Source organism: Oreochromis niloticus, linkage group LG17, assembly GCF_001858045.2.
Source record: "Oreochromis niloticus isolate F11D_XX linkage group LG17, O_niloticus_UMD_NMBU, whole genome shotgun sequence".
Lineage (NCBI taxonomy): Eukaryota > Metazoa > Chordata > Actinopteri > Cichliformes > Cichlidae > Oreochromis > Oreochromis niloticus.
The window spans coordinates 23,603,713-23,617,086 of NC_031981.2; the positions used below are offsets into that span (position 1 = coordinate 23,603,713).

Consider the following 13,374-nt stretch of genomic DNA (forward strand, 5'->3'; position numbering starts at 1 on the left):
CATTAGAATTAAAGCAGGAAATTGATAAGGTTATCCAATTAAAACTAATTTCTGAATCTAATATTATATTCTCTGAAATATGAAAACATTGAAATAAACTGTTATTCAAATATAAATGCAAAGAGTTAAATAAAATATACAGTACAGTATCAAAGTTCAGTATTGAATATTACATAATATAAGTTATATACAAAGTGCCTCTGAATGTCAGGCCTGAATGTGCGTTTGAAGCCGATTCTAAATTCCAAAGTAATTAAGCAATAAACAATTAAATGACAGAAGTTTTTCAGTTTCTGCTATAGACATGTCAGTTTTTTCTTACATATTTGTAAACTGTACTTTCAACAATAAAAAGCATAATTTAAGGAGAAATATTCATGACTAACTGCCTTTTGAAAGAACAGGGGTCAGATGTAGTTTATCGTGCTTTACTAGTCCTGCAACAGTATAAATTAAACTGGAGAACACTAAGAGTTCTATAAATAAAGATACAGTAAAGCACATTACTTTAAATAAAGATACGCTACAAATAATCTAAATACAGTAACTGTAAAATGTAGACAATATAGCAAATTGGTTATTGTAAATTCTAAAATAACGTCCTGCTGCCAGGAATTTGCTGTTGAATTTACAACAAAGCTAATTTAAATTCACAATGGTTGCTGTAATTACCAAAAAAATACTGTATATTAAATTTACAGTAAATTTACTGTTGATAAAATTTACTGTATCTTTACTGTAAATAAAATTATAGCAAACTGCAGTAAAATCCAGTTACAGCAATTTTATTGTAAATGTAATTACGGGAGGATGTAAAAAGTGTTTACAGTAAATTGCACTTTTTACAGTAAATTATGACGCAGCTCCAGCTGCCATTAAATTTCTTTAAAATTTACGTGTGTCTGTCCTCATCCACTTAAGTCGGAAAGAGGGGCGAGAGGGATTTTCACCTACCTGAGGCGCGCTCCTTTGCAGTCCTTCAAGATCTTGGTTGTTTCTCAATATACATACTTGTGTATGCCTGTATTCTTGTGGACTTGTGAAATGTCATCAGTTGCAGCCCAAGTACTACTCCAATTCAATTCAAGTCATGCAGGCTTAAAACATCCAGATGTGTTCTCACTTTGCCCACTCTACTGAGCATGCACTGGGGGTGACCTTTGTGTGCTTGGTGCAGCCAAGTTTTTCAGAACGCATTTCATCCAAAATCAAAAGCGGCAATAACAGATGATGGCTAAAACTGTAAGGTTTGAAATATTCTGGTATTAACAAGACAATTCTAACATCTGACATGTTTGTTTCTGTTCAGTATGCAGACTGAACTGTGCATGTCGAATGTTTTTATTAAGAGAGATGAAGTTTGTGTTTCAGTGATGTAATGACTGTGCCCAGAGGGATCCTTGTCAGATCCCCGACCCACCTCATTCAGCTTCTTTCAATGTGAAGGAGTAGCGGCTCTACTCTGAGCCCCTCCCGGATGACCAAACTCCTCACCCTATTTCTTAAGGGAGAGGTCATCCACCCTTTGGAGAAAGCTTATTTCTGTTGCTTGTTTCCGCAATCTTATTCTTTTGGAGAGGCCACGGGAAAAGACTTTTGGACTGTCTCAAAAAAATTCTGGCAAACTGTCAGGCGACTCAGGAGGGGAAAACAGTGCTCTACCTACACCGTGTATAGTGGTGACTTGCTGCTGACTTCGACTAAGGATATTGTCAAGCAATGGAATGAATTATAAGAAGTTAACATTCGTTTTCAAGAAAAAAGTCAAAATATGGACGTTATGTGTAGGCTGCTCTACGCTCTAGAAAATGCCTTGTGTAGATGAGTTAGTGCATGAAATTGATCAGCCGTCCTATTGTGTCTCGTGATAAAACATACATCCTTTTATTGAAAAAGGTGTAACCATCGGTATCCCTGCATCTGTCCACTGCCAGCCACTTCATTTTATACAAATCAGGCCAGCTCTTACATTTTTGTGCTTTTTCTTACTTATCACCACACTGTGTTTGCTAAAAAAGGAAATCATTTCCTTTCTTGTAAGTAAAACCTATTTTGAAGTACGATTTTACTAACTTATCTACACAAGGCATTTTAAAGGAAGTATATCGTTGTTTCAAGGAGGACTGCCTTGAAACAACGGTAACCTCCACATTTAAACTTTTTCTTAAAATAGTATTTTAACTTTACTCTCAAAATGATCAATAAAATTTTTTTTCTTAATGTGGCCCTAATACTCATTTGTCAGCTTAGACACTATGAAACAGATCAGTAAATCTCTGAATGTTAGAAGACAACGGCCATGAACACTAAAGGCGAGCAGATGTTCTGTACATCTAAAAAAAAGATTTATATAATAGTAATCAGCATCTCTAGATAATGTAGTTTATATGGCACGTGTATGCATGTAATGACTAAATCAGTCCAGTCTTTACTGCATCTTTTTTAATCAAATTTACATCAATGATCCTGTTATAGCCAAACATTTTGCCAAAGTGCTTAAAAACACAAATAATCTAGTTTAATTCTAAGGAAATCTAGCAATTTCTATTGTAAATATTAATCAATGTATTGGGAGGGAATGACAGTAAAAAGACACTGGAGCTGAGCTGTGATGTTATCAACTGTACTGCCTCCATTTGTAGAATGATTGTGCTGGATTCTCTGTTCTCAGGAAGTCAAGACAAGCAGGAACACAAGTACTAACTTGTTCTTGGGTATTGAGAAACAGCTCCTGGCTCACTGTAGATTTTTCACTTGGAAAACGTAAAGGTCAAATCACATCTTTAACAAACTCCAGCATGAAGGAAAAAAGCTGCTCCTATCAGCTGCCTTTTGTTTTACAAAGTAAAGGTTGTTATGCTGATCATAGGATCAAAATCTGCAAAAAGGCTGCATAAGAGACTTCCAGACTCACCTTTTATCAAGGTGTCATGCATCTTTTGTATAAGAAGGGCTGCCTGATGACTCCCTGGTTGATAATTATAGACATCTGGCCAATATGAATACAGTCTATAAAATTCTAATCATATGATTTGCTGCTTACTCATTAAGATTGAGGAAGACCTTCATTCTACACCTGGTCGCTAAGCTAATGGCAATTAATAAAGTCGGCTCCTCTTACCTAAATGTTCATGTGCTTTTGATTTAATGACCTCGACTCACCTCTGCACGAGATTTCTGGACGAATTGTAAGTGAGTTACTGAGAGTTTTCGTGTGGAGAAACCCTCTGTAGACCTTTCTGAACTGGAGTCTAGGAATCACTAACTAGAATATTTTTTGTCACACCTTGTTTTTGCCTCATTTTTAAACAAGCAAAATAACTTTAATTTTTCCTCAGTTAATCGGTAATATTTACATTTGCATCCAAAGCAACTGACAGGGCACAAAAGAGGTGGAAAAGAGAGGGGGGCAGGGTAGAGTTGCTGGAGACAAGTGTCAGGGGTTATTTGTGGCAAAAGGATAGCAGCAAGAGTGAAGGTTGAAAGGTTTACAAGATGGTACCTGAGGCTTGTGTCTATTTGTGGACATTAGGTTTGAGATAAACTGAGTCTTTGCAGTCTGTACAGCCTCTTGATAAACAGAGAGACAGTCCCTAAGTATGTGTAAGGAAACATACAGCCCATCCTTTTTCCATCTTCTTTCAGCACGTCTGCAATCATGTCTAAGCCTCTGCATATGTTCATTCAATCACTGCTGTGACAAAGGCTTAGAGCACATCCTTTCTTGAAGAATGTTAAGACCTGCAGCAGGTGACTAAAGCCTCTTTTTTTATATGAGAAACAGAAAAGTCATTGGGCCTGCCTGGTCACGAACTAGTGTTATCCTTACTGTACTTTTATTATGGGCATTATACTTTAACAGGCTTCTCTTCTCAAGCTCAAGCTCATCATCAGCTGCCTGTAGTATCAGTCCAGTTTTTTGCTAATACCTCAGTTTGGTGATAACACTGCTGATGTCCACCAAATAAAAGTAACATGATTAATAAAAAAATGTGACTAAGACGTGTCTCCATATGTTTTGCTGTTTTCCTGTCAGTGACCATGACTCATCACGACTGAACTAGGGTGTACTACGAAGCCAGTACACCCTGGCTGAAAGTCAGTTTTCCGTGTGGCTCTTTTTACTTGGATAAATTATCAATGTAACTTATGCTAAGCCCTTAACCTGGTCGGGAGTGGTTTGTGTTCAATTTTAGTTTAAAAATCATCTGGAAGCGCCACATTTTCACTGATTCTTTTATTTTAAGCATGTAGTGTGCAGTGCACCATCATCATTTTTTTAATCATCATCTGGTAACATCTTTGACTGAAGTGTGGATCATTTTGTGTTTTAGTGAGGAACAGCTTGGCTTCTTCCACAGAGATCTACGAAACACCAATTTTTACCCAAGTACACTTAAAGCTTGAAGCAGAAAGCCTGGCTTAGTGGAAAAAGTTCATAATCACCATTGTGATACCCACTATTTCCAACTAAGGTTTTACATATTATAGAGTCAGCTAATGCAAAGCAAGCCAGACTGTGTTGAATTTCATTCAATGTATACCCCTCAGAACTGCACTAATATCTCATCGTTGCAGCTCTCCATTTAAAAACCACCACTGAGTCAAAGGTTATTGGTGGTTTTTACAGTAATGGATAATCTGTTAGTATATAAAGTTTTTTTTAAAACAGTTCACATTTCAGGTGTCAGCAGAGGTGTACAAAAAGTGTAAGAGCAGAACTTCAGAACTTGTAGTCTGTCAGGGAAGAGAAAGATCACCTTTATTTCAGCTCTGAGGTGTAATTAAGTGGCGTTTATACCAGGGTAACCAGAGAGGATAATATGTATTTGAAATATATAATTTAGCCTAATTTCTGCTGTCCAATACAAAGAAATGTAAACTTTTACAAATGATTCCAAATTGCAAAACTCTTAGTTGTGTCTCTAATAAAACCTCTGTAACTTTGCTCTGCTTCACTTCAGCAGCATCAGGTAATGTTCATATGCTGATTCATAGTTTTCTTCCATTTCTGATCTACTGCAGAATATTTTTAAGACGGTTGTCTGCTATAAAAAGCTAGACCAGCAAAATCTCCTTCATGTTTTTCTGTGTTTTATCCTCAGTTACTTTGACACAAAGGCATCTGCTGTGATGCTTACACCTTTGATAAAGTCTCGCAAGTGTCAGCTTTGATTTTATACATAGATATAAAATATGGATATGTACTGATAAATGAACAGAATTATAATATTTTGAAACTGAATCGAGTCAAATCAGGACCTTGTGAATTGGAGTCAAATCAGAGAAATCAAAATCGATGCCCAGCAATATATATATTTGCCTCACAAAAACAGTTATTTAAATCTCACTTAAAGTTTTGTGGCCACTCTCATCTGCCATTGCTGCTTTTGAGTTTCAAACAAAATACATTCTGGAATAATTGGCTGTACCAAGCACATCCAAGTCCACCTGAAAGTCAAAGAAGATGTCTGTGCTTTTTGAGCATAGTTGACTTGATACATACGCTGAACTTCAACAGTACTTGAGCTGCGACTGACAACATTTCACAGTTACACAAAAATACACACAAGGACTCATACTGAGAAAAAGACAGTGTGTATGCTAACTGCTAAGCTAGCTAATGCATCAAAACTATCAGCTACAAAATGATGTAGTATAGGCCTATAGTATGTTATGTTGGGTGCCTTTTTAAATATCTGGATGTGGTTGTATTTACCTTAATTTAATGAGCCGTCAGTTCCACTAAATACACCACCAGATTGCCGGGCACATGAAAAGTGCAAGGGGAGGTGTGTTGACAGTCATGTCCAGCATGTGTATGGGAGTTTGACACAACGACTTACAGACTCCAAAAATCAAGATGGCAGCCCCCATAAGTGGGAAATTTTGTCTTTACTCTTGTACAAAGGAAGTGGAGCCACGTTATCCATCTCTTACACATTTATTCATACACACATACACAATAAATCCCCCATTAAGTAAGGCTGTTATAGATTAGCAATGGTAACTCAACTACAAAAGCAGTTATTAATAATAATGGAATTATCCTATCCTTCTAAATATGGCTAGAAAATTCTAGCATGCAGCAGTACCTGTGAGGGATGAAGGTAAGGTTCAGGGGAGGCCAGGTTGGTCTGAACAGAGAGGCTTTTCTCCAGCAGGGCCTGAGGGAACCCCAGCCGCTCAAAGGTACTGCGTTTCCAGTGGTGGCCATCGCTCTGTGCTAGTGCCTCGTCCTCACTGAACGCCCTCACCACTGGTCCCGGTAACGGCAGAGGCACTGCTCCGTCACTCTCATAGCCATCTTTAGAGCTGCCAGCTTGGGAAGCACCACCTCCTTGCCCAGAATCCCAACTGCACCTCTGTTTCATCACCTGCTGAGCCTCCCATGCAAGTCTGGCCTGAGCCAGCATGGCCTCAGATGCTGTCCCTGTAAGCTCCACCTCCCCATAGCGAGTCAGTTCCTGTGGGAGGGATGGCTTGCGGCTTTTGCGTTTGCGGTTGCCAGAGGGAGAGAAAGCCCCAGGCCTGGCTGTAGAAGAAGAAGACAGGGAGTGTGTCTGGCTGGACGTCCAGGATATGGAGTCCTCATAAACTAACCTCTGGCTTCCCTCTCCACCCTCTCCACTGTAGTCCAGTAGGAGGCGGGGGTCTCTGATCAGAGATTGGCTGTGTTGCAGAGTGTAGGACCCCCCATATGAACTTCCATAGCCACCGGTTGTGCCGTAACGCAGAAGACGATCTGCTGTCTTGAATCGAGGACTGGAAGATGACTGCTCCACGTACACCAGCTGCTTAACATATTCCTTGCCCACAGGACTGTACTCCAAACTCTGAGTCTTTTCGGGACACTTCTGCCTGGTCAGAACCAGCTGGCCATAGGGTGACTGGCCCTGCTTGGGGGAGTGGTAAAGGGGGACTGAAGATTTTCGAGCAGGTGACTTGCCAGTGCTGTAGAAGGAAGAAGAATCAGAGAGGTGCATGTCAGTGGGAGGCTCTTCATAGATGGGTGGGGGCTGAAAGTCTGATGGCGGCTCCTCATATAGTGGGGGCTCATAGGTGTAGCGGGGTGAAGGAGGCTGGGAGTCAGCTGAAGTGAGTCGATGGATGTTTGAGCCACCCAGCTCTGCCCGCTTAAGAAAAGGAGACTGACGGCGGTCGGCATAAAGAACTGGGGAGCTGTCAGGTTCTGAAGAAGGGTTTCCTCCAGAGGAACAGCGGGCTCGTGAGGTGGTGCCCCCTCCAGAAGGAGTGCTAGGGCTGGAGGGGTCACAGGGAGAGTAACCATTTCCCTGATGAGCCAAGAAGCTGGGCTCTCTGTCTGTCACCTTGATCAGCATTCGCTCTTTTGTACCAGTATTCCACCTGAAGGGAGAGGTCCTGATAGAGAGAACAGAAAAAAAGAGAGGGGAGACATTTTGAAAAAGAAAAAAATAGATGCAGTTAGAGGATATTCAGGTTCGTTTTGAAGCTTATCAGTTCCTGTTCCAGTTACTCTGTTGCAATTAATCTTGTGATTATTAGAAAAATACCTCATAATCACATTTATCTGAAAATGATTTTTATTATAAGGTAAAAATAAAACCAAGATTAACTTATTCCTAAATGATGGGAAGAGAGAAGTATGCAGAAAGAGAGCAAAAACTCATGATATGAAGTAGTATGCCTGCAACAGAACGGGATCACTACCATTTAATGATGATGTCACTGCTGACAACAGTAGTAGAATATAATCTGAACTGTGCAGGACTAAACTCTGCTCAGATTTGACCAAATGCGGCAAATGTGATTGGACATTTGGACAACCGAAGGGTTTCTCAAAGGAAGTTATATTTCTGTGAGCCAGCCAGTCACTCAGTCACAACAGAGCATTCCTTTCAGTTACAGAAACAAACGTAAAGGCAGAAAGACCAAAAGACAAACAGCAACTGGATTTTAAACTTCAGCAAGGTTTGAAACTAATTTTAAAATTAGAGTTTGAGTTCAGGGAACAGACTAGATCAGAGCATGCATCAGCAGCATCTTTTCGGTATGCGGAAATGCTTAACCATCCAGACAGTGTCTGGATGGGAGCATATTTTGATCTAAAACCTTTAATACGTACAACCTACCAGTTATACAGGCACTGTCACAGGCTTTGGAACTGAGAAATGATAACAAGCTGGATGGTCTGTCTCCTCTAAAGCTTAGAGGATGTTGAACACATGCTTTTAAAAAATGATTTCATATTTTTATTTCTCTGGCCACAGAACAGTTTTCCATTTTGCTCCAGTCATTTTGACATGGGTTTTTGCCCAGAGAAGTTCGGTGTTTCTACATCATATTCACATATGGCTTCTTCTTTCCATGATAAAGCTTCAACGTGCAGATAAAAATGATATGGCATAACAGAATTATAGATCTGAATTAAAAAGGTAAAGTACCACTATTTTATGACTTACTGTCATGCTGTTTTAGCTCTTTAGCTGATATTAATCCATAAGTTAACATAAAGGAATTATTGTTGTATTTTGGACATTAAAAATCTCTGTGTTGAAAGTGAGAAATACATTAGTTCCTGTCTCATATCCACATAACTGAGTGGAGGTTTTTGGGTTGACTGGGGGGGGGGGGAGGTTCACACATTGAGCATCATGGAGGTTGCACAGTGCCATTCTGATGGCTGAACATTACCCTAAGCATTGTTCTAGTGTGCTGTATACCTGTACCTAACTCACCTTTAAGTGTGGCTAAATGGCCTACTAAATACAGAATTAATGCCTCCTGCATGTTTCTATTTCTTAGTCCCTGTCAGGTGAACAGTCTTACCTGTCTGCTTCCTCTCTGTTGCCTTGTTTGTCGGACAGCTCCTGGTCAAGGGAGGACGAGGTGCTTCCTTCTCGGCTGACCTCGCTGTTCCGTCCTGGGCTGTTGTCAGCAGACGCTCGCCGCCCGCCACCTGGAGGACGAGTGATGGTGGCATCTGTGTGCTGCTTCAGAGTCTGCAGCTTGGCCAAGGGTATGATGTCACATCCCTGAGGCCGATGCCACACTGTGCGTTGGGTAGAGGCATTATAGTAGTAGAAGCGTGAAGTATTGGGGTCAAACAGCTCCCACCACTGGTTCTCACCAGTACGCTTGATGCAAACACCCTGTGGTGGGTCCCACACGCACTCACCCGTTAGCAGATTGGCATACATATGCTCCCGTGTGCGTGGCTCAATGATTTCCACCCACTCCAACCTGTAGGGGCAGATTGCAAAATGACAGCTTTAGAATTACAGTGGCTACATACTCCATCTGCCAGCCTAACTAGCTGGTCAACAGAGCCCATCCACACCTCCCTCCTAAAACCCTCAATCTCTAAGGTGCAGATAAACTTGAGAGGCAAATAGCCAAAGACCCCCAGAAAGGACCTGCAGACAACCAAGGACCCCAGAGGCGTAAACCAGACATTCTGAAGGAGACTAAGGACAACCCACCTTACATGTTTGAGTGCCAGGGCCACAGATCCATACCCGAGCCACGCAAAAGAGGCAAGCCACCCAGCCCAGTGCAAGCACCCCTGACTACAAGAATCCCAGACCCAACATTCCAGGACAGCAAGGCAGCAATCACTCATGCTCCCCACCACCACCAATCAAGACAGACACACAGATACCCAGAAACAGCAGTCCCAGCTCTCCAGCTCCCTGAAAAGTCGCCAAAGATCCAAAGACCAACCCCGGCCCCCTGTAAGGCACATAGGTAGATAAGACTAAAGCCAAGCTCCCCCTGAAACAGATTCACCCATCTGCTTTTTTATGGAGGCAGATATTCTCCCCAGATTAATGTGACCGAGAATTAAATTTGTAGTCAACTGAGGTTAATAACGGAGTTCCACAGGGTTCCATGGTAGGACCATTTCTATTTACATTATACATGCTTCCCCTAGACAGTGTCTTTAGACAGCATAGCAAACATCTTTACTGCTATGCAGATGATACCCAAATTTATCTATGAAGCCAGATAACGCACACCAATTAGTTAACCTGCAGAAATGTCTTAAAGACACAAAAACTAGTTCATGCATTTATTACCTCTAGGCTGGTCTACTGCAATTCATTATTATCAGGATGTTTCCCTGAACTCCCTAAAAAGCTGATCCGAAATAATGCAGCAGAATGCTGACAGGGACTAGAAAGTGAGAACATATTTCCCTTTAATGGCTCCCTGGTTAAATCCAAAATTGAATTTAAAAACAAAGTACTGCACCACCCCATTAGAGCACGTCACTCTCAGACTGGGAGCTTACTTGTGTTTCCAAGGGTATTTACAAGTGGAATGGGGGTTAAGAGGCTTCAGCCTTGTGCAACCAGTTTGGATTTGGGCAGCAGACACGCTTTCTACTTTTAGGATTAGAATTCAAACTTTCCATTTTGATAAAGCATATAGTTAGGGCTGGGTCAGGTGACCTGGAATCCTGCCTTAGCTATGCTGCAATAGATCTAGGCTTCTGGAGGATTCCCATTTTATTGAACTGCATTTAATCATTAGTTCATATTAATATCTGGCTCCTGTCCACAGCATGTCTTTTGTCCTATCTTCCTCCCTTTACTGCCAAACGGTGGTGGCAGATTGCCTGAGCCTGGTTTTGCTGGAGGTTTCTTCCTGTTAAAAGAGATTTTTCCCACTCCCCTCTGTCGCCAAAGCACTTCTTACAGGGGCTCATCTAATTGGTTTTCTCTTTTTTCTCTGTATCATTGTAGGCTCTTTATTTTACAACATAAAACACTTTTAGACAACTGTTATAGTAATTTGGTGCTAAATAAATAAAACTGAATTAAACTGAACTGAATCTGCTTGCCGGACAGGACAGGTTTAAAAAAACTAAATAAAAAATGTTGTCATCCACCCTCTTTTTTGAAAAAATCTTGACCCTTCTCTTCTTTAAAGAATTTAAAGACCAATTTGAAAATTACAGTTTATTGCTAAGATTTGAAACTTAGCAGTTTACATCTTATAACTGTTCCAAAGAGACAGCCCTTCTTAGAGTCTCCAGTGACAGCTTGCATACTGATGCAGGCAAAGTTTTGTTCTGCCTTGACCTCTGCCTTTGATACTGTTGAACATTTTGATCAATAGGCTGAGATAGTAATGTCTAGTTTTGGATGATCCTACTGATATCTGTCTCAATGTTTCTTGTGTGTGGCTGTTTTTAAGTTCTGGTCCTCTTCCACTTCTCCTACTATAAGGTTCTGTTTTGGGCCTTTATTGTTTCTGTTATGATTTCTCCCTCTTCAGCACATTTTAACCACTTTTAAGGAAATCTCAGTGACAATTCTCGCTGCTATGAAGGCGACATTCAGTTGCATATCTCTTTAAAGCCCAAAGATGTTTCCAAGCTGGATATTTTGAAGTACTCACATGCCACAACATCACTAATTCAATTGCACTAGCTCACAATTCAGAGTACATATTAATTCTGGCTCTGGTTTTGACTTTTAGACCTGTGGATGGAAAAGCACCAGAGAACTTTTGATCTACAGCAACTTCCACGCTGTCTTCACAGCTAACAAAGTGTTGTGATGGCAGAAGGGAGAAGATGTTGAGTGTTGGAGGATCCCTGTCTCTAGACGCACAGCAGTGGCTGACTACAACTGCTAGATGGGAGGAATGGACTCATCAATTCATATGCTTGGGACCCACCAAGTCCACTGGAAAACCAGGAGGTGGCACATTACAGGGCTCCAGCAGCTACAACAGCTGCACGATTCACAAAATGTTTTGCGCCAAACAGCACAACAAGCAGCAGAGTCACCAGGAGGACTTGTGTGCTCATCTCCTTGGTGTTTCATTCGAATCCAGGTGCCCACCAACACCCAGCAGCAGCTATTTTCCTGCCTCCACAAGTAACTGCAGAAGACAACAAGGCAAGCATGGCCACCAAAGCAAGGTAAAATTGCGCTCTGTACAAAAGCAAAAGCCATCCAGTGTGAGCATGCAAAACGAGTCTCTGTCTCTAAGTAGACAGGGACTGCTTTACCATCTACCATACATCTACCATGTTTTCTTGTATTTGTTTTTTTTTATAAATAGTCCTTTTGTGCACTTTGGGAGGCCAGCATAACAAATTACATGTTCAAAACATCTTCTGACTATGCCTGCATTTTATATTATATAAGTATATAAAAGAACCTGCAACAATTTTGTCTTCAAAGCTAATGTATTAGAAGCAGGAAAATGAGGCAAGTGCAAACTGGTGTGAGAATAGAAAGTGCAGTGCATATGTGTCTGCAAAGCTGCAGATCATTCAAGATGCCCACTGCCCAGTATGGTGCTCAGTATGGACATTTTCACTACTCACACTTACATTTGTAATGTATTGTCATGTCATGTGCTCCAAGTTCAAGATCCTTAGTTCCAGTTTATCTTTTGTTTGCTTCTTTTAGTACGTATGTACTTAGTTTCAGTTTGTTTTTTCCAGCAGTAAAGCTGACACTTTAAGTTAAATGATCAAGGAACTGACCTCACAGCCCACTGTTCATTCAGTAGGCTGGTTTCAGTTATTGTGCAAATGTACTGCTTATAAGGTTGGGAAAACCAGCAGTCAGCTGAGACTGAAGAAGTCACTTTGATGAGTGACGAAAAGTTTCTCCCGCTAAAAAAGCTACGTCCAGATGAACAGAATCAACTTTTTGGGACACTTTAAGTTAAGTTTACCATCTGTGAGTCCAGCGTTTGGGTCCAACCCCTGCCTGCCACACAGCTCACCTTGACACATTCCTCTGCAGATGATCAGTTAGCTGTTCAACGACTACTCTTTCTAGAATTTTCAAGATTAAAGGAAGGTTGCAGATTGGTCTGTAATTAGCTAAGACACCTGGGGCAAGTGATGGCTTTTTAAGTAACGGTTAAACTACTGTCGGCTTGAAGGCCTGTGGTAGATAGCCGATTATCAGAGGTAGGTTGATCATATTTAAGTTTCAAGAATTAATTAAAACCCGTGTGGTGTCCTCGGGATTCCCATATACTTGTTTGCCATTCACCTAGGGACCATTTTTGACCCGAGGACACCACAAGGGATAGGATTTCTGAGGAGTCTTGTAGGAAAGAGAAAGAGGGCTGAAAGACACGTTGATGGTTTGGAGGAAGTAATTACTGAAGTTAACCCAGAAAGATCAGTAGGAGAAAAGGAGCCTAAAAAATATCAGTGGTACTGAAAGTAACTGTAGCTAATGTTATGCCTGTGAGATGGTAAAGAGTAATATTTTCAACTAATTGTAAAATTTTATTTGTGAAGAAGTTCATGTAGTCATTACTAGTAAAGGTTGTAGGACTGCTTGGCACAACAGAGCTCTGACTTTTTTGTCAGCCTGACTAAATTGCTGAAGGGAAATCTAGGGTTGTTCT

The 13,374-nt window shown here is 40.8% G+C and overlaps 1 protein-coding gene across 6 annotated transcripts in view; it reads right to left on the minus strand.

Moving 5' to 3' along the window:
* Window positions 1-13,374, minus strand: part of arhgap39 (Rho GTPase activating protein 39) — a 60,489-nt gene that overhangs the window by 23,442 nt on the left and 23,673 nt on the right. For 4 of the 6 annotated variants that reach the window (XM_025899454.1, XM_025899453.1, XM_013273552.3 and 1 more), the window contains 2 exons: window positions 8,812-9,225; window positions 6,096-7,383 (listed from right to left, as the gene is read on the minus strand). In XM_025899454.1, coding sequence (XP_025755239.1) covers window positions 6,096-7,383; window positions 8,812-9,225 — 1,702 coding nt within the window. The remainder of the gene's footprint in view (window positions 1-6,095; window positions 7,384-8,811; window positions 9,226-13,374) is intronic. The other 2 variants (XM_025899455.1, XM_025899457.1) reach the window with 1 other exon arrangement.